The 20,518-nt window shown below is 45.5% G+C and overlaps 2 protein-coding genes across 4 annotated transcripts; one reads left to right on the forward strand and one right to left on the reverse strand.

The window, feature by feature from the left end:
• On the forward strand, positions 1–2,443 carry NAXE (NAD(P)HX epimerase). Its single transcript, XM_063105493.1, has 6 exons — positions 1–221; positions 365–473; positions 628–738; positions 823–936; positions 1,681–1,828; positions 2,185–2,443. The coding sequence occupies exons 1-6, from the start codon at positions 40–42 to the stop codon at positions 2,385–2,387; spliced, it is 867 nt and encodes a 288-aa protein (XP_062961563.1). The 5' UTR covers positions 1–39; the 3' UTR covers positions 2,388–2,443.
• Positions 2,444–2,742: 299 nt separating this feature from the next.
• On the reverse strand, positions 2,743–10,086 carry LOC134383543 (G patch domain-containing protein 4). 3 transcript variants are annotated; one of them, XM_063104708.1, is made up of 8 exons: positions 10,021–10,086; positions 7,463–7,683; positions 6,927–7,000; positions 6,732–6,824; positions 6,545–6,631; positions 4,743–4,834; positions 4,419–4,469; positions 2,746–4,178 (listed from the first exon to the last, which is right to left on the reverse strand). In XM_063104708.1, the coding sequence occupies exons 2-8, from the start codon at positions 7,539–7,541 to the stop codon at positions 3,302–3,304; spliced, it is 1,353 nt and encodes a 450-aa protein (XP_062960778.1). In that variant the 5' UTR covers positions 7,542–7,683; positions 10,021–10,086; the 3' UTR covers positions 2,746–3,301. The 3 variants fall into 3 exon arrangements, with proteins under 3 accessions (XP_062960779.1, XP_062960778.1, XP_062960777.1); XM_063104707.1 differs by having other exon boundaries at positions 7,463–7,600; positions 10,021–10,085; XM_063104709.1 differs by lacking the exon at positions 6,545–6,631 and having other exon boundaries at positions 2,743–4,178; positions 7,463–7,600; positions 10,021–10,085.
• Between the last annotated feature and the right edge of the window lie 10,432 nt (positions 10,087–20,518).

Consider the following 20,518-nt stretch of genomic DNA (forward strand, 5'->3'; position numbering starts at 1 on the left):
GGCGGGCCGGGCCGGGGGCGCGCGCGCTGAACTAGCTGCATGTCTGGGCTGCGGACGCTGCTGGGGCTCGGGCTGGTGGTTGCGAGCTCGCGCCTGCTGCGGATCACAAGCCAGGTCTCCGCCTGCCGCGTGGGACCCACCTGGTGGGGGCCGCAGCGACTGAACTCGGGCGGCTGCGGGGACTCAGAGGTCATGGCGAGCACAGCGATCAAGTACCTGAGGTAGGCTAGGTGTCGGGCAGGCACGCGGGGCGCGGGACTCAGGTAGACTGCTGTCCCTCCAGGGGGAGGGACCCGGGACAGTCGCGCCGCCAGCGCGGCGGAGCATCCGAGGGGCGGGGACTCAGGCCAAGGGTTTCCCTCAGCCAGGAGGAGGCCCAGGCCGTGGACGAGGAGCTATTTAACGAGTACCAGTTCAGCGTGGACCAACTTATGGAGCTGGCGGGGCTGAGCTGTGCCACAGCCATTGCCAAGGTCAGTGGCGCAACTCTCGACCTTTGGGAGGAGCGGGGGAGGAGTCACTGCCCAAGCCCCCCTGGCCTAGGCACAAAGGGGTGGGAGAGACAGCTGGGCTAACCTGATGTTACTGCCTGAAACTCCTCTGAAACCCCATTGATTCTACCTTCAGGCATACCCCACCACGTCTATGTCCAGGAGCCCCCCTACTGTCCTGGTCATCTGTGGCCCCGGGAATAATGGAGGAGATGGCTTGGTCTGTGCTAGACACCTCAAGCTCTTTGTAAGTATGTGGGGAGGGCCGTGGGGAGAGTGTGAGGATTCCGTGGTCTGGGGCTGCTGAATTGCCACTTTCCTTTCCTCCAAGGGCTACGAGCCAACCATCTATTATCCCAAAAGGCCTAACAAGTCACTCTTCACTGCGCTGGTGACTCAGTGTCAGAAAATGGACATCCCTTTCCTTGGTGAAATGCCCACAGAGGTAGGTAGCCCCAGTTCAATACCCCATCTCCCCATCTGCCTGTGCTGTGTTCTTCCTCCATGTTTCCAGGCTGAACTCATTGATTTGGTGCCTGACACAGAAGGTGCATAAAGGATATTGGAATAGAAGGGGAGTAATAGCCTTCTCCTCCTCCTCCATAAGATGTGCTCCATGAGTCCCCAACACCACCTTCTCTAAAGCTTCCTTTCCCCTTCATCTTCCCTGGTCACTTCTTCCACTCTACAGTCAGGTCCTCTTCCCTAGCATGCTGTAAACATGATCTGCCCCTCTCCGGGGCTAGAGTGACTGCCTCATCCTAAACCGTTGCTGCAGATATATGGATTTAGGGGTGAGAAATTTGAGATTTAAAAAAAATTTCTTAATACATTTTACAGATGAAGATATCAAGGTACGGAGAAGTGGTTTGCTCAAAGTCATAGAATCGGATCATGACAGAGCTGAGACCAGAATCTGGCCCTCCTGACTTCCAGTCTCAGGCCATCCCACACTGTGCCTCCCCAGTGGCAAGCAGGCACTCAGAACAGAAAATGTGTTGACTCAGCTTGGTCTGGATCAGTGACCAACTCATGTTTGCTCTAGGCCTCAGGATGCCCTCTGAATGAGATACAGTCATATTTGTCCCTCTGTGAATGGTCCATGTATGCAGAGGATAGCCCTCTCCCGTTAAGGCTCATTGTGCACCAGCTGGCTCTGACATCCTTTCCTTTTCCTGTTCCACCACAGCCCACAATGATTGATGAGCTGTATGAGCTGGTGGTGGATGCCATCTTTGGTTTCAGCTTCAAGGGCGATGTTCGGGAACCATTCCACAGCATCCTGAATGTTCTGAATGGACTCACTGTGCCCATTGCCAGCATTGACATTCCCTCAGGTTCTGGGACCCAGAGATTGGAGGGGATCGGGGCCCTACCCTGTCTCGAGGCTGATACTGAAGAGTCCTGATTCTTGTGCCACGGGTCAGACCAAGTCTAAAACAGTTTGAGTCTAGAGGGGTAGAACACAGCTTTCCAGAGCCCACATTAGGGCTGAGGAGCAAAGAGTTCAGAAGCCCCCTTAACATGTTGGCCCTATGAAAAAATTAAAGCCCAAGGGTACATGGAGCTCCTAGGATAAGAGTTCCTCAGGTGGGAACTGAGGGGGCTTTCCACTCCTTTAAGGCTGGGGTAAAGCAAGGTGCAGAGGGGGCCTAGACATCTGGCCTCTTTGTGAATAGTACCCTCTTTTCAGGATGGGATGTGGAGAAGGGAAACTCTGGAGGGATCCAGCCAGACTTGCTCATCTCCTTGACGGCACCCAAAATGTCTGCAACCCAGTTTACCGGTCGCTACCATTACTTGGGGGGTCGTTTTGTACCACCTGCTCTGGAAAAGAAATACCAGCTGAACCTGCCATCCTACCCCGGCACTGAGTGTGTCTATCGTCTACAGTAAGGGAAGGTGGGTGGGCATTCTTCCCAATAAAGACTTAATGCCTCTCTCTCCCGGAACTGTGGAGTCCTGGGAGCTCTTCTGGCAATAAAGGTTAGTGGATGGTGGGAGCCAGAGAACAACCCTGAATAGTGGTGCTGTCTCTCCGGGGGAAACAGAACAGGCAAGAGAGGGTGCTACAGCATCTGGAAGCAATGAAAATTGTTAGATACCATAGGAGGTGTGCTGTCTTTTACACATGAGTGATTCTTTTCCATGTGGGATGCAGACAGGGAGCTGGATGACGTCTTAGCTACTTCCACTTAATCCATATAGCAAAACTACAAGAGGTTAACAGAAGGGATTTTTTCAAAGTCCTCCAAGGAAAATGTAATTTGTATTCAGGACCTTCCCAAGCTAGTAATGGAAATGCCAGTCAGGACTTATCTGTAGGCTAGGAGCACAAGCTGATGTTTATTCAAACATTCAGTATGGCATTAGAAACTGGCAACCTGTAGGCTGAATCTAGCCAATAGACCTAAATATATTGTTTTTCTTAGGTTTCACAATATTTAAAAATCAGGACATTTCACAAAAGTTTGCATTTTCAGTTTCTTTTAGCAGCGATGCCCCTTCAAAGGGTGTCTGCATCCTTGTTACCACAGTCCCCAGCATTCTTTGTCCCTTAGCTGCTGGGTTCCTACAGGTACCTGAGTTCATGATCTCTGGGTTAGAAGCTGTAGAGGGGACTATGCCCACTCCCTCAACTAAGGCATGGCACTGCTGCTCTCTCTTCAGCAGACTGATGTTCCAGAGCTCAGTTTCCAACTTAGGAGGAATTCCTCATTTAAGGGAGTGCAGAACACCTGCATCGACCCATGTCTCTGAGGCTTCAACTAAGGAAAAGGCTCTGATTGAGCCCCACCTTGACCAGACCTTCAATGTCTCTTTTTCTGTTTCTTCTTTTTGGCTCTGTGGTCAGTGTTGACTCCAGCTCTTTCCTCCTCTGGATGATGCTGCTGCCTCCTCTTCTTACCTCTGCTGCTAGAGCCAGTGCATGCTCCGCTCTCTACTTCCCTAGTCCTGCCATCCTCCTCATCTCCTTCATTCCTTACATCCAAGACCACCTCCTCATCTTGATGTTGCCATCTTTTCTTCTTGCTTTTCCTGCTTCTTCTGTCACTGCCTGCTCTGCTTTCTGCTTCCCTGGTCCCACCATCTGATACGGTCTCCTCTACTTCTTTGTCCTCTGTGTTCAGGTCCTCCTCAATCTGCCACCTCTTCTTGCTTCTGCCGCATGGGGCAGTATATGTTTTGCTCTCCGCCTCCTCTATCCTGATACCACCTGCAGCCTCCTTACCTCTTTCTCCATCCAGGACCCCCACTCTCACCTCCTCTTCATGTAGCTGCCTCTTCTTTTTCTTCCTTTTCCTGAGGGACTGATTGGCTTGCTCTCTGCTCTTCAATTTCCCAAGCCCACTTGTTCCTGCAGCCTCTTCCTCCTCATTCCCTACAGTTGTTCCCTCTTTCTCATCTGAGACCTTTTCTTCTTGATGTCGCCTTTTCTTTGTCTTGCTTTTCCTGATGCTCTGGTCAGTGTGTTCTGGGTGCTCCTCATCTGCATTCCTTTCAGTTGCTGTAACCTCTTCCTCCTCTTTCTGCTTCCTTTTCTTTTTCTTTTTTTGGGGGGGCTGGCTCTCAGACTGTGGTTGAGGGGCTCCAGGGTCCTGGCCTTTGAGATGAGCCAGGAAGGCCTGCTCCTGGGCCTCTAGTCGAGCGAGCTTGGCCTTCATTGTGATCCCAAGACGGGCAGCCCTGGAATAGATAGAGTCCAAGTCAAAGTGAGGGTATCAGGAAAAATAGGCTTAATCCTTGGGCCTGCAGGGAAAGTTGATGGGGGTGGATGGGGGTGTGTGTGAGGGATGCCTATCTTCAGGCAGTAGATGGGGAGATGCTGGGAATCATTTCCCTGGGTTGAAAGGAATTGAGGTGGCACAGGCCACTGTCAAGGGCGGGCAGAATAGAAGGGAGCCAAAAGAGCTGACCACTACTTACTTGTGTGCTGTTCGTCCCTCACAGGCTTGGAGCAGCATCTCATCAGTCAGACTGTGTTAGTGGGGGAGATCAGCAGTTAAAAGAGATCTGGTGGAAAGGCTTGACCTGTCCTCCCCTCTAAAACATTCCTTCAACACAATTCTTGTTCAGGACCTGGCACTTTTTGAGGTGCTAGGGATACAAAGATTAGTACAACATAGTTCTAAATACTCCCCCTACCACCCTGCCAAGAAGCCCACAGTCAAGCATTGGACTTAGGTCTTTTCTCTTGAGATCTCAGGGCATCTCCTCCCACATACCCCCAGTGCTAAATAGAAGTCTCACATATTTGGGGGCTTGATTGCCTGGTTGTCATCATCACTGCAGCTCTCCAAGTCTTTATCTGGCTTCTCTCCACCTGAAGTCAGTGTGGCCGTCTAGAAGGAGGGATCACGGGGGTGGACGAGACCTATTCAACACCACTGCCACCCATCTTCCCTCATAGAAGCCCCCCCCTGGGAACTCACAGCCCTAGGCAGGAATTTACCAGCCCCCAACACTGCTCCTTGCAGAGGCATAGAGATATGCCACCCTGCATACTTCAACTTGGGCAGGAGGTGAGCTGCAGTTGCTGGGAGGTAAAGCAGCCTTGGCCCTTCTGGCCCTCAGCTGCTGCTGGGCAGAACAAGAAAGAGGAAATGCTCTGGGTCATCAGGTCCTCACAGTGGGACAAGTGCCAGTAACTGACAATAAAGATGGAGCCCCCCCTTCCCCTCACCACAGTACTTATTCACAGTAACTTCATTTAACCAGATTGAGAATCTGTTATGGGCCAAGGAGACGGGGATACAGAGTGGTATAAGAATGAGAAGGGTCCAGCCCGGATGGAATCTACATGGTGAGGGGAAGGGAATATGGCAGAACATAGGCAATTATGACAGAAGTGTTGCCTGTGCTAGAGGAAGGGTATTCAACTCAGACTTTAGGGTTTGGTAATGGTTTCTAAAAGTAACTGATATATAAGCTGAGCTCTGAAAGACAAGAAAAAGTCAGCAGGTAAAGGGAGAAAGGTTGAAGAATGTCCCAGGCAGAGGGAATAGCATGTGCAAAAACCTGCAGGTGGAAGAACATGGTGCCTTCAACGAAAAAAAAAAGGTTCCATTTGGCTAAAGTGTCACTGTCCTGGCAAGAGATGAGGCTGGAGATGAAGGCAGGGACAAGGCATGAAGTGCCACCTAAGCCAGTTTGATAAATCTGGACTGTGTCATTCTAGGTCCAAGAGGAGCCGGTGACATGGTGAAATTTGTGTTTTAGAGAGAACACTCTGGAAGCTTTGTAGAGGATGGACTGACTGGGGAGGGGAGTGAGACTAGAGGTGAGGAGGTGGTTAAAGAAATTAGGCAAGAGATGATGGAGGCCCAAACTGGGGTAGTAGATGGCAACAGAGATGTAGAGAAATGGGAAAGGTGTGCTAGATAACATGTAAAGCCCTTAGCACATGACAGATGATCATTAAATTTTAGGTCCCTTTTATTGGTACAGTAGAAAGTGGGAGTCTAAAAACCTGGGTTCTAATCCTGTCTGCCATTACCAGCCAACTGTGGGCTTTTCAGCAAGACATATTTCACCCTTTAGGAGACATCTGCAAAATAAAGAGGACGGGAACTGGCTGGTTAGCTCAGTTGGTTAGAGTGCAGCTTTATAACACCAAGGTCACAGGTTCAGGTCCCTGTACTGACCAGCCACAAAAAACAAAAAAACAGCAAAAAAAAAAAAACCCACACCAAAATAAGGAGGATGGACCAGATAATCTCAGGTCTCCTCTGGTTTCTAAGTCCTTTGAATTAGACACTCCCTACCCCCAAATCTGGCAGCTCCTGACTTGAGGACTGCGCCCTACCTCCCACTCCCTATTGCTACTCCCTCAGCAGACGGCAGGGATGTGTGGACCCTGAAGATCTCAATTCTGGCTGATTGTCTGGGCAGTCTAAGTGAGCAACACCAAGGTTGATCACAGGTGGTCACAGGATCCCACTATGTTAGGACAGTCCTGAGAAATGGTAGGGCATATAAGGTAATTGTTCAGGCCCCAGAGGAGACCAGGGAAGGAAAAAAGGATGGACTCTGTCACCCCCAGCCTCTAATACCTTCACAAACTTCTGATACAGCAAGCTGGGCTTAGGATGATTATGACGGGTGGTCTCCTTAGAAAGGCGCCTTATCTGTACTCCATCCTGTAGGGAAGTATCAGTGAGTGGGTGACATACCATGTCTCCCCACTCCCACACATCCCAGGTCCTCATGTTTCATGTGTGTATCTTTGAGAGCTCATACCTGCCCAGTTTCCACTACCAAGTTGGCTGCAGTCTTGTTGAAGAGCTCATTCCACCAGTGGTTTGTGAATTCCTTAGCAGGGTCATGTCCCACCTGGCAGGGGAATAAGTATGAGCTCTGAGTACCTGCCCTGCCTGCCCTCAAGGGTCCCCCTCTCCCATCCACACTGACCTCCCTCAGCCTGCTCAGTCTTACCCCATGAGTGTCCTGCTTCAGCGTCACCCTGAGGGCCTGGGTGATGCCATTCTCCTTGCGGCCCAGGCCTTTGCCTGCAGAGTACAGTGAGTGACTTGGCTTATCCCGCTGCCTGCCCTGAGCCCTTAGGCACCCCCCGCCCCAGGATTCCACATACTCAGCATTGGGGCATACTCCGCCCGTCTTGGAAGTCCTGCCAGCTCCTCCTTCCAGTACCACTCCATGTAGTCTCCCTGTCTTTGTCTGGACCTGGACTACCTCTTCCTTCATAATTCCTTAGGGGAAGAGGCCATGTTGCTTCATTCTTCCCCCAGTCCTCCCAACCACTTCTTCCTCATTATCTACTATCAAATTTCTTCCATTCTCCCCTTTTCTGGAAAAGTCAGAAAATTTCTTTGCAAATTTCCCTTTAAACTAGTTTTTCTTCCTTCAACTGAATGGATTACATGGGGGAAAGAAATCAAGGATGATGCCTTTCCCCCCGGCAGAGGGTAGGCAGAGAGTTGGGGTGTGTGGAAAGGCCCCATGAGGATCACCTTGAGTCCATCCATGCTTTAGCAGCTGCTCCTCGGCAAACTTCATCCCACGACTCTTGACTTCTGGGGTGACACTCATGGTGAAGAAAAGAGTGTCTGTCCTCAGGGTCTCACCAGGGAAGAAGAGGTGATATCATCCTTTTAGGTGGAAAGAAGAAAATGCCCAAGGCAGCTATCAATTCCATCCTGACTGTTCTTATAAGAATTCTCTTTCCTGAGCCCTGGGGAGAGACAGAGAAAGGAGGAGGCCTGGTCTTTCGGGAGCTCCTTGTCTGGCTACAGAGAGGCCAACATCAACATATCAAGAAGTCAAGGAGGACTGGTATGAATACAGAAAACTAAATTTATGGAGAGCTCAACCCCTGCCAGGATGTGCTAAGGCTTTACATGGATTATTTCATTTAATCTCCCCAGCCTGTTCAGGAATGTATTATTATCCCTGTTTTACAAATGAGGAAACTATGGCCTAAAGAGTTGAGGTAACTTGCCCAAGGTCATGCAGCTAATATGTGTAGAATTTAAACCTAGGCATCTTGTCTGCAGAGTCTGCACTCTTTACTGGTACATGATAACATCTTCCCAAATATATTACCTTGTAAAAACAAAGCTATGAGGTGCTTGTTAACCTGAGTTATAAGATAATGCCACTTAATAGAGCCAATATCCTGCACCTATGCCTCAGCATTTACATTGTCCAATTGGTGTGGGGGCTACACACTTCTCCTGCATTGCTGCTGAATTTCAGTCTTGTTGGAGCTCCCCTTTTGAAACTGTCAAGCTTAGGAAGGGTACTCTTGTTAAGCCTTTTTTTTTCTTTTGGTGGCTGGCCAGTAAGGGGATCTGAACCCTTGACTTTGGTGTTATCAACACTACACTCTCACCAAGGGAGCTAACTGGCTAGCCCCTTATTGTGTATTTAATACATAACAGGTGGATTACACATATTGTCATATTATCTCATTTAATCTTGACAGTCCTGTGAGACAGGTATTATCCTTATTTTACAAATGAGGAAAACAAGGCCTGGGTTTCTTGTCCAAGGTTACACAGCTATAAGAGATGGAGCTGGAATGTGAGCCCAAGTTGCCTGACTCCCGAGTGATCCTCCTTCTGTCACACCACCAATTAGTTGCATTTCTTTACAGTAACTAACACATTCCTCCTTTTGGACCCAGAATGGCATTATCTAATACATATACTAAATTTGCCTCTGAAATGGTTAAGATGGCTTAATACACAAGACATTCAAAACTAAGACTACCAACGTTAACATGATTCTCTACAGTTAACGTATACTAAGATCTGTGGACATTTCATTTATTACAAGCATTGCGAAAGCTGACTAATGGCACCACTGGAACCATTAGTAGCCTCTTGTAGCCTCCCAAAGTGACAACTCTGAAGGGTACAACTTTAATTTGAGTTTAAGAAGGTCGAGTAAGTATCCTTTTAAGAAATTCAGACACAACAATACAGTCACTCCTTCAAAACGTTATGGTTTAAGAATGGTGACCATCAAAAAAGAAAAAGACAAAAAGAATGGTGACCAGTCTCTCAGTAGGAAGAGGAGCAAATTCAGCATGACTCACATTTCTGCTCACATTTCTACTGAGAAGGAATGATAGGATAACATGAAAACCTAACTGATTGCTAAGAGTTCCAACAGAAAACTGTTGAGTGAAGAATCGGCCCTACCTTGCTTCTTGATACTGTAAGACAAGTAAAATCCAAACACTGAGGCCTTTAGGGCCACCTCAAAACTGCCCCCTCTCAAAAGTCACCTGTATCTGTCAACCCCCAGATTTCAATAATAATGACAATTGTGTCTAACACTTGTTGCACATTTACTCAATGCCAGCCTGTTGCTAATTGCTTCACATGGATTATCTCATTTAATCCTGCCAACAACCCTATTAGGGAGGTGTTATTATGAGTAATTTACAAACGAGGAAACAGGCACTGATTTTTGCCCAAATCAAAAAGCTAGCAAGTAGTGAATCCAAGATCGGTATTCACGCACTCCAGAACTGGTGTTCTTAATCACTACTCTTCAGCCTCTTATAGCTCTTTGTATCTTCTGCTGTAAGACTTACCACAGCCTATCCCTTGTCGCAGTAATTCGAACTACACGCACTGGAGTCAGAGATGGGCTTTATTTCCCAACCCCAGAGTACTTAATGCAGCGCCAGAAACCGAGAATGCGTTCAGTTGTTACTCGTTGCACTGAATGACACAGATGAGAATCGCTTTAACAGACTTTCAATGGACAACTATAGACAGAATCAACCAGGTCCCAGGTCGTGCGCCGCAGTCTTTGCGGAGGCTGCGAGCACAACCTGGGGCACTGTCTCCTCTCCAGTCAATGTGAGTTTTCAGGAGAAGTGGCCCAGGGCCACTCATCTTACAGAGATCCTAAAGAGTAGGCTACCCTCTCCCTATGCTTTCTTCCTCTTAAGGTTTAATTTTCAGCCCTCACACCGCAGTGTCACGTGAGTAAAACTACTCTCCTGCTCTCACGTGCTCCAACTGTTACCATTCGGGGGAAGGGAGCTCCTTACCGTCACTGCGGGGTCATCTCCGCGGAAACATGTGCCATACCTGACTTGGGTGCCGCCATCTTCCCGGAAATGCCGCTTTGGTCCTTCTAGGCTGTTGAAACCATAGAGACGCCTACAGGAACCAGAGTCCGGAAAGATTGTGCAGGCCAACTTGCGGTATGGTTGTCATAGAAACTGGGCCCCGTGGCGGGCGCATTTTCGGAGGTTCTGAGCGCGTTCCAACTCCTTCCTCCCTGCGGTCCCTCAGCGGCCAAGGGACTTCAGTCCTAAGTGGCCCTCTCAGATGACGAGAACAGGTTTGGGTCTTACACCGAGCTAGTCCCGGGTATACATATGAGGAAGGAAAACTAGGGAAGCATCGAGAGTGGCCTGAGGGATCCGTGCAGGCAGAGGAGGTGGTACCTCTGCCGTGATTTTGCAGGGATGAATACTCAGCCTTCGGGAACAGTTATTTCCCCATACAAAAGCCTAGAGACGAGAGATTTCAGTGGGTTCATCCAACACTTTTTGACCCACCACTGTGTGCCAGGACCTGTCCCTTTGGTACTGGGGATAAAAAGGTGAGTAACACACGAACCCTGACTTCGGGGAGCACTCAGTCTAGCCCGGGAAGATTGGGATCTTGAGTGGGACTGCAGGATATAGGGGGTGGAGCATGGAGAGAGATGCGAACTCCCGGAATGCATGCCAGGCTGAGGAGTTTGGACTTGCCTTGTGGGTATGAGGGCCTGTTGAGCAGGCGAGGGAAAGAAAATACTGCAAAGAAGTCAGCAAGAGGGGTTGCACATGGCCCTACCCCCACAAGCTAGCTGCCCCTAGGCTCTGAGCCACCCAAGAACTAAAACCTGAAAAGTATTTCTCATCTTGCTTCCCCGTATCAGCATTTCCCTTCGGTTAGCGCTTCCTAGAAACTTCCAAACAGCAAAATTGCCATTTCACAGTAAGACCTTGTCGCAGTTACTCATTATGTCATGTCCCTTCATCCCCGTAAATTTTTTTCCATAAAATTAATTTTACTTTAAAAATATGCTTTAAACGATGGATCTTGATATTGGAATTTTAGACGCGTAAAGAATGTGGGATGCTTCAAGGCATTCCTCAGAGGCTGGATTCAACAGAGGAAGATTCTGTGAATGGGAGTCAGATCTGAGTCCTTCTCCCACTCTGTCACTAACTGTGTGACTTTGAACAACTCACTTCTCATTATCAAGAGCACCCTTTCTATGGTCTGTAAAATTAGAGTATTGGACAAGTTCAATCATTTTTAAAAACTTGAGTTTTATTGTAGTGTCTCAGGGTCCACTGAGAAAATTCCACTGACAAGGCTTCAATTTACACCATCCACTTCCCATCTCTTCTACCCCTTCCATCTGATGTATTTGTGTGTGTACAAAGAGAATTACTATATGGCCCAGTGAGCCCACTCCTAGGTATATACCCAAAATAACTGAAAACATCTCTACACAAAAACTTGTATACAAATGTTCATAGAAGCATTATTCATAATAGCTAAAAAATGGAAATAACCCAAATGTTCATCAACTCATAAGTGGATAACCAAAACGTGGGAGATACACATAATGAAATATTATTCAGTCATCAAAAGGAATGAAATACTGATATATGCCACAACATGAATAAATCTTGAAAACATTATGTTAAGTGAAAAGTCAGACAAACGGCCACATACAGTATGATTCTATTTATATGCAATGTCCAGAATAGGCAAATCCATTGGCACATAAAGTAGACTATTGGTTGCCAGGGGTTTTGGGGAATGGAGAATGGCTGCTAATGCATACAGTTTCTTTTTGGGGTCATGAAATGTTATAAAATTAGTGGTGATGGTTGCATAACCTTGTGAATATACTAAAAACCACTGAATTGTACAATTTAAAAGGGTGGATTTTAAGGTATATGAATTATATCTCAAGAAAATCCATAGGCAAGGGCCGACCCCGTGGCTCACTCGGGAGGCACCGCGGCGCTGGGAGCGCCACGGTGCTGGGAGCGCCGAGGCTGTGGGTTCGGATCCTATATAGGGATGGCCTGTGCGCTCACTGGCTGAGCGTGGTGCAGGCAACATCAAGCCAAGGGTTACGGATCCCTTTACTGGTCACAAACAAAAAAAAAAGAAAGAAAGAAAATCCATAGGCACACTAAAATATCAAAGGAAGAACACTTAATGTTATAAACACTAATTCCTAGACAGAAGGATTATGGGTAAGTGTTTCCCCTTTACACTGACAGAGATTCTTTGCTTGGCCAAACTTTAGTTAGGCTCCTGAACCTTTCTTAGGTCCATGTATTCACTTTCTTGTTAAATCCAGTTTTAGCAAGGAACTCTACTAAATCAGTTTAGCAGAAACCCCCCATCCTTGATAATCTGCTTATAAATTTTTAAAATTAATTTTATTATCAATTAATAAGGAACAAATTTAACACAAAGATTAACATCCTTAATGAAAAAAGAACTCTTAAAAATGTATTAGAGAGGAGGTCCAGTCAAGATGGCAGAATAGACAGTCCCAGCATCACTCTCTCCCACAAATCAACCAATTTATAGCTATAAAAATGTAACATCAGCCAAGCTGGGGCCACTGGAGCTCAGGGGAAGAGGAGGAGAGACCTGTGGAGTTCATGGAGGCAGAAGAAACCACGATGAGAGAAAGAAAAAACTGCTTGGAGCATCTCAGGCTGTAGCTGCTTTAAGGCGGGAGCTGCTGAGTGCATGGAGCAGGAGCCAGCAGAAGCCGCAGCTGTGCCCTTCAGATGGAGTTACTTGGAGGCGGCAGGGGAGAAGAGGGCCTTGGCAGCCCCCAGGACAGCAAGACCACTAACAGGGTTCCCGTGGACCCACACAGGAGCTAGGAGCCAGAACAACTGGAAAAAGGGAGCTATTTAGAGACTGGTGCGTCACTGCAAGGGACCTGTGCAGGGCCTGTCCCATGGGAAGTGTTTGGAGCATGGGTGCTGGGGGAGATGGGCCCCCCAAGAGAACACTGGGACACAGCAAGGACAGCCAATCTGCTCCCCAATCAGCGCAGGACCACTCAGAGGACACTGGTCGGGAATGCAGAACTGCATGGGGTGCAGTTTGATGAAAAAACTCAGGCCCAGATCAGAGATTCTACACAACACAGATCCACCGGGTCTCTGGGGAGCTGGACGTACCCATAAGGTCAACCATTAAACTCTGAGCTGCACAAAAAGCCTTCCCTAGGGAAACAGCAGCAAAGCAGCAATTTACCTCAACCACACATCTCAAGTACTGGTTCCCACAGGAAGTTCCCCCATTTTAGAAGTAAGCAAAGGACAAAAAATTAGTTCCAGCTCAGGCACACCACTAGCGCCTTGCGGCCTGCCAGGGAACATGAGGCATGGAGCCAGGACTGGACCCCCCTCCCACAACCAGGCACACCATGCCAGCACCTCAGGGCCTGCCCGGGGACCCAAGGCATGGATCTGGGGACCAGACCCCCCTCTCACAACCAGGCACACCACACCAGCGCCTTGGAGCCCACTAGGGGACCAGAGGCATGGAGCCAGGGACAGGATTCCCCTCCCACAACCAGGCACCTTGCACTAGAACCTTGGGACCCACCTGGGGGACCCCAGGCATGGATCCAGGGGCCAGACACTCCCCACAACCAGGCACACTGCCAGCTCCAAGGAGCATGCCAAAAACATCACCTCCATGTGGGTGGCCCAACACAGCCAACACAATAACCATGGCTGATGCCACAGCCTCCACGCAGATGGTCTGCCAACCACTGGAGTGCATTTACACAAGGAGAGTCACCAGTAGAGATAAAGAAAAGAACAGGATGTCTCTCTCCACAAAGCCCATTTCAGAGTGACAGAAGAAGCATCTGCTTTATGATAATATTGAGGGACCTGAACACACCTCTAGCATTGGACTTATCATCTAGGCAACAAATCAACAGAGTAACCATTGTTCTTTCAGAAGGAGAGAAGAAATCAAGGGTAATTAGAGGGGGGAGGAGGGAGGGAGAGGGGGATGGGGAGAGATCGGACAAGGGGCATAAAGAATAATTATGATTTGTAACAATACATATGCTAGTAACATTGATTTGATCAACATATCTCAATGTTGAACCCCCAAAATATGTATAATAAATTTTAATTCAATAAAAATTAAAAAAAAAAAGAATTAGAAAAATCTAAGCAGAAACTTGTGAAGGACATGAGCAAATAAGTTACACACCCCATAGAAACACTCGTGTCTAATAAGTATACTCGAAAATGTTGTTGCAGGGGGAGAGGGGGAAGGGCGAAAGAGGGATGGGGCTAAAGCCTTCTTCCCCCATCTCAGGGCCCTGGGGGCTTTTGGTTCAGTGACTTTTGGTTCCAGCTAAGTGGTCGGTCTGGTTGCGGACAGTGGTGGGCAGGGCCGAGACCTGGCTCCAGCTGTCATCATCAGGGCCCCCGGGCAATAATCTGATCACCAGGGTCCTCATCTTTCTCCATCCCCCAGGTGATGTCTGGTTACCCTGGCCTGTCTTCAGCAAGAATCCTGTTAGAATCCATTTAGCCAGAAGCCCCCTAACCCCTGATATTTCCTTTCAGTAATTTTCCATCCACTGACCCCCACCGTGCTCCTTGGCTATAAATTCCCACTTGCCCAGGCTGTATTCTGGGTTGAGCCCAAGCTCTCTCCCCCACTGCAAAATCCCATTGCAGTGGCCCCTATGCATATCACAGCAGTCCTTAATAAAGTCTACCTTACCATGCTTTGACAAGTGTCATTGAATAATTCTTTTCTTTAACAATACCTTTTCCCTGCATTTCAAAATTTCTACAGTTAACATATTATTTCATCAGGAAAAATAATTTTAAAATAGCAAATGGATACAAATTATAGTTCCTCAGTGCTGAGGAAGGTGGAACAGAGGTGAAGTGCAATATGATTGGCAACCAGGAAAGACCTTCAGGAGAAAGTGAGTGTGGCCCCTCAAACTACCAACTCTTGGATGCCTCTCCAAATTTCTGGAAAAGAATTCAATCCTAAAAATTAAGGCACTGGGTTATTTTTCTATGGATTTAAATCTATGCATAATATTTAAAAAACATATCATAAGAACAAATCCTCATGGTTCATAAGCTGTTATGCTGTTTCTCTTTCTCCACCTCTTCCTATTTTTTTTTTTCTGTCAGTGAAACCTAAGACTGAGGGAAGAGACAATATCTTGTGATTGCAAGTACAATGTGGGATTTTAAAAAGCCTGTATGTTTACATAATAGAATGTTATTTACATTTCTTTCTATTGAGGAAAAAAAGGCATGCCTGTGTCTCACAGGATTTTTCTTAGACTCATATTATTTCTTAATCTTCAGCCTAGGCAGGTTCTAATTTTCCACTACCAATTTTATTTCATAATATAAAAATATTACAATCACTTATGTACAGTACTTTAGTTTTTTGGGTTTTATTTGGTGGCTGGCTGGTAAGGGGATCTGAACTCTTGACCTTGGTGTTATCAGCATCCTGTGAGCTAACTGGCAAGCCCAGTGCTTTACTACTTAAAAATTATTTTCACATGGTGGTTTCCATTTTAAAATATCATTTTCACAAATATTACTATGTTTGGTTCTCACCATAGTCCCATATTGTATGTAATTGCCCTTATTTGTAGAAAAGTAACCTGTTATGGGTTGAATGTGTCCCTCCAAAGTTCATGTGTTAGAAACTTGATCCCCATTGTAACAGTGTTAAGAGGGTGGAAAATCCAATTATGGTATTTGAAGGGTGGGGCCTTTATGAGGTGATTGGAACGTGAGGACTATACTCTCATGAATGGGTTAATCCATTCATGGAGTAATGAGTTATCATGGGTGTGGATTGGTGGCATTATAAGGAGAGCACATGAGAGAGCTCTTGCCATATTCTTACCATGTGATTGCCTGCATCATTGCAGGACCCTGTAGAGAGTTCTCATCCAGAAAGCCCTCACCAGATGTGTTCTCTGGATCTTGGACTTCCCAGCCTCCAAAAACTGCAAGAAATAGATTTCATTTCTTTATACATTACCCAGTTTCAGGTATTCTGTTATAAGCGACAGAAAAAGAACTAATACATAACTTGAGGGCCAGATAGGGCACAGAGAGAGGAAATGGAATAAGACATAGTCTCAGGGCTATGACTGCTGTTCTCTGATACCATCTACTGTGGGTTAGCTTAATAAACATTCATTTCTCTTTGAAGCACCATTGCCATCTGCCCCCAGCTACCATTTTCTCTCCAATCTGGGCCAAGACCGGTCTCTGAGTCCTGTGTTTCTATCCCTGTAGTTCTTGTTTCTGTCTTTCCCTGGCCTTACTATCTCCTTTGAAGGGGCTTGAAACCGCAGTGTGTGTAAACGCTGGTCATGGTGTGGGTGAACAGATGGCGGCAAGGGAGGTAGGGCAAAACAGGCCCTCTGTTCTTTGCAGTGCTTGCTGCACTTCTAGAGTAGTCCTAGAGGACTGCAGGTTTCAAGGTAGTGGGCACACCCATTAGGGTTGCTTTTTATATTTTTTATATGAGATATTTCTAGATACATCAGTAAAAATGCTGTGGAAAATTTTCTGAAAAGAACAGTATAAAAGACACCAACACCAGTGGGAGTAGAGGTGGGAAAGCAGATCATGATGGCAGGAAAAACACTAAGGAATCCTAACCTCATACTTCTTCTTGGCACAGCTGCCACAAATAAGAAAAACACGTTGAGAGATTGGGACTCCCTACCTCCTAACTAGCGCTTAGCTAAGCACAGGAAAAGCAAGGATCTGAAGGGCACTCTGAGTCTGAAGGACACTCCCAGCATTATGAGGATTCTGTTCCAGCATCTGCATCTCTGAACATCCCCCGTGGACATCTGGTGATCCCCGCATTGGTGCACAGGATTGGAGCTGGGTGCGGTGCCCAGAACTCTGCAGTGGCAGTTAAGTGCTGGTGACACAGCCTTCTCGCCCCACCTGCTGGCTCTGTGCCGTACTGCATGTTACCATTTAAATTATGGACTAAAAGCTGGCAGTTTGGCTCAATTGGTTAGAGCACGGTGTTGAAACACCAAGGTAAAAGGGTTCTGATCCCCATACTGGCCAAAAAGAAATAAAAAGGAAAAAAAAAGTTATAACCTCAAAAAACCATATACCTAGTATACAAATGTATACAAATGTCTTCAAAGATTGGGAGTTTAGACGACAAAATGTTAAAGGTTATTTTCTCTGTGTGGCAGGATTAGAGAGGATTTTCATTTTTAAAATGCTTTTATGTTTGTTAAATTGTCCGCAATTAAGTATATCATTGTATAATCAATAAAAAAGCAATAAAAGTTGCCTTCCAATTAAAAAAATATTCAATAATTTATTCTGGCTTTTTCTTTTCTTCTCTGTGTGTGTGCGTGTGCGTGTGTACGGAATATTCTGGCATTTTGATGGCTTTATTTTCACATTTAAATCTTTGAGCTTTCTGGGCTGGCCAATGGCTCACTTGAGAGAGTATGATACTGATAACACCAAGGCCATGGGTTCGGATCCCTATATAGGTATGGCTGGTTAGCTCACTTGAGAGAGCATGGTGCTGACAACACCAAGTCAAGGGTTAGGATCCCCTTACCGGTCATCTTTTAAAAAAATAAAATTAACTAACTAACTAACTAAATAAATAAATAAATAAATAAATCTGAGCTTTCTGGATTTATTTTATTTAAGGAACGAGTTATGGATCTGCTTTTTTGTTTGTTTGTTTTTTCCAGATGGCTAGTTGTCCCAACTTCTAAATGTCCATCAATAGGCATCTCGTTAAATAAATTATGCTACAGCCATACACTAGACCACAATGGAGGCATGAAAAAGAATGAGAGAGCTCATGTCATGTGTTGATAGGACAGAGGCTCGCAACATATGAGTATTATTATTATTTTTTCCCAAATAATAACTTTATTTTCTTGATTGTGAAGTTGATTGGCTAGATATTATGACGAGTTAGTACTATAACAACACATGTAAAAAATTTAAAAAATGCATAAGAAGTCCACATTCTTCAAGTTTATCCTGAGTTCCAACTATGCAGAAAACTAGATAGCACAGAGTAAAATGTAAAAGTGCACTTAGGCAGGAATTGTATTTTACTATGGCCCCTCTTCCTCTGCATCATTTATTTCCAAGAATACACATCCCCAATGTCACCTTTAGTTACATTCTGCCATCTGAACATCAACTGCGTGGTGTACATGTTCTATAAGCACTTGTCATTCCAGAGAGGAAGAACTGACTTAAACCTATGGCCTTGGGAATTAAAAACTAAAGAGAAGCTCAATGCACACACTTACTGGTGTCCCTACCTCGTGGGGTCCTTGGGAGAACTAAATGAGTAAATGCATTGGGGTGTTAGCGCTGCCTGTCATATGGTAAGCTGTTTATCTTTTTGTTTTGTTTTGTTTTGTCCTTAATTTTTATTGAATCAAAATTGATTATACATATTTTTGGGGTTCAACATTGAGATATGTTGATCAAATCAATATTACTAGCATATATATTGTTACAAATCATAACTATTCTTTATGCCCCTTGTCCAATCCCTCCCGACATATGAGTATTATTACGTGAAAAATGCAAAGCAGGGAACAGTTTGTATGATATGATCACAATTAGGTTAGATCATATGTATGATGTATGTTTCTATTTATCTGCATTCTTGTAGATTCTTAAATACTTTCTGGACAGATACAGAAGGAGCTTAATGATGATTTAATTATTCCTGGGAAAGAGGAAAAGAAAGAAGGAAGGATTTTACTTTTCATTTTATCCTTTTGATAGTGATTGAGTTATTTTTCATTAGGTACATGTATTACTTTTGTTTTGTAATAAAGAAATAAAAATAATTAAGTGGAACATGACTTTTATTTGTGTGTGTGGTTTTTATAAGCTCTTACAAATCAGATGATCTCTTAAAATCAATCAGTATCTGCGGTTTTGATTGATTTTGTTCCCTTTGATATTTCTTCCCCACCCACCAATAATAATGCCTAGAATGTATTGAGTACTTTCTATGAGACAGACACTGTTCTAATTACTAATGTTGCTATTGTTGCTGTTATCCTCAGTTTTAGATGAAAACAATTAAGCAAATAGAAAAGGTAGGTAGGTTGTCTAATGTTATCCATTTAGTAGGTAGCAGGGCTGAGATTTATGCCCAGACACTCACATTCCAGAGCCTATGGAATTTAATCGCTATAACATACTGCTTTTTTGTTGTTTGCAGAAATTGGAAGAAAACTTCAAATTTGTTCGTTTATTCAGTAAATATTGTCTGAATGCCTAGTATATAGTCCAGGTGAGAAAGGTGTTAAATGCTTCTTGTTTTTGTTAAGGAAAGCTTCTTGGATAAAGCACAAATAGGTGCTCCTAAAGTCTCTTCGATGTTGCCAATGGAATTGAGAAGCTGTAATTGGTGGCCCACTGGAGCAGCAGCCAGCAAAGGATGTCCTTAACTATAAGAAGGCACTGCAGAGGACACTTGCTGAGAATGGCCACTTCCTCTAGTGCCCATTGCTGGAGATAGAGAGTGGTCCTACCCTCCCTGGAGCTCTTGCACTAGTTCTGCCAGTGGATCCACTATTAGAGGGAAGCAGAGAGTGCTGGTGTGTTGCCTGTAATAAAGGGAAGATGAGAAGTAGATAAACACAATTCTCAAAGTTATTTGTTAACTTGTGTTGAAGTTTTATTTAACTCATTGATGAGGGAACCAATGAAAAGCTGCTTTGAAGAGCATTTGAGAAACAGGGATTTATATAGTCAATAAGAAAAGGATTGCTGAAATAAGATTGCTAATTTAGATATAAGACTGGTTAACTTCCTAGGATAATAAAATCAAAACATCTTTGTGGTTAACTTCGCTATTGGGCAATAAAACCCTATCATTTTATCAACTTCTGCACGTTAATCTCTAACCTTACAGGACTGTAAATGTCTACACCTCTGTCAGTTGTAGATGATTTACCAAATATACTGTGACAACAAAGTTACATTTTGTGAGAGAGTCAGATGAGTGTCAAGCAAGCTTATTAGAAAATGCTCTAGCATGATACCAAAAAAACCCCCAAAGCAAAACAAAAAAACCCACAAACAAGAAACCAAGCCATCCTCCCTCCCTTCCTCCTTTCCTTCTTTACTTCCTCCCTCCTTTCGCCCTTTCTCTTCCCCTCTACTACTGTTGCAGACTTTTGGGGGATATCTAAACTGGATACTACACTGGTGACCCTCACTGTATAGAAGGAGACTCCAGCCCCACTGGAGGCCCTGCCTGTTCCTAGAGGATGTGGCTAGGATGAGGATGAGTAGATCTAACAGGTCTCATCTCCTTCCCATCTTGTTCTCCTCCTCTCTAACCTTCTTCCAATTTGAACCATGTAGCAATGAACTTAACTCCCTTTGTAGAGGGCTGTTCCATTGCCTTTACACCAACTAGTCCTGTTGGGCAGGTATGGACCCA

Source organism: Cynocephalus volans, chromosome 8, assembly GCF_027409185.1.
Source record: "Cynocephalus volans isolate mCynVol1 chromosome 8, mCynVol1.pri, whole genome shotgun sequence".
In the NCBI taxonomy this organism is placed as follows: Eukaryota; Metazoa; Chordata; class Mammalia; order Dermoptera; family Cynocephalidae; genus Cynocephalus; species Cynocephalus volans.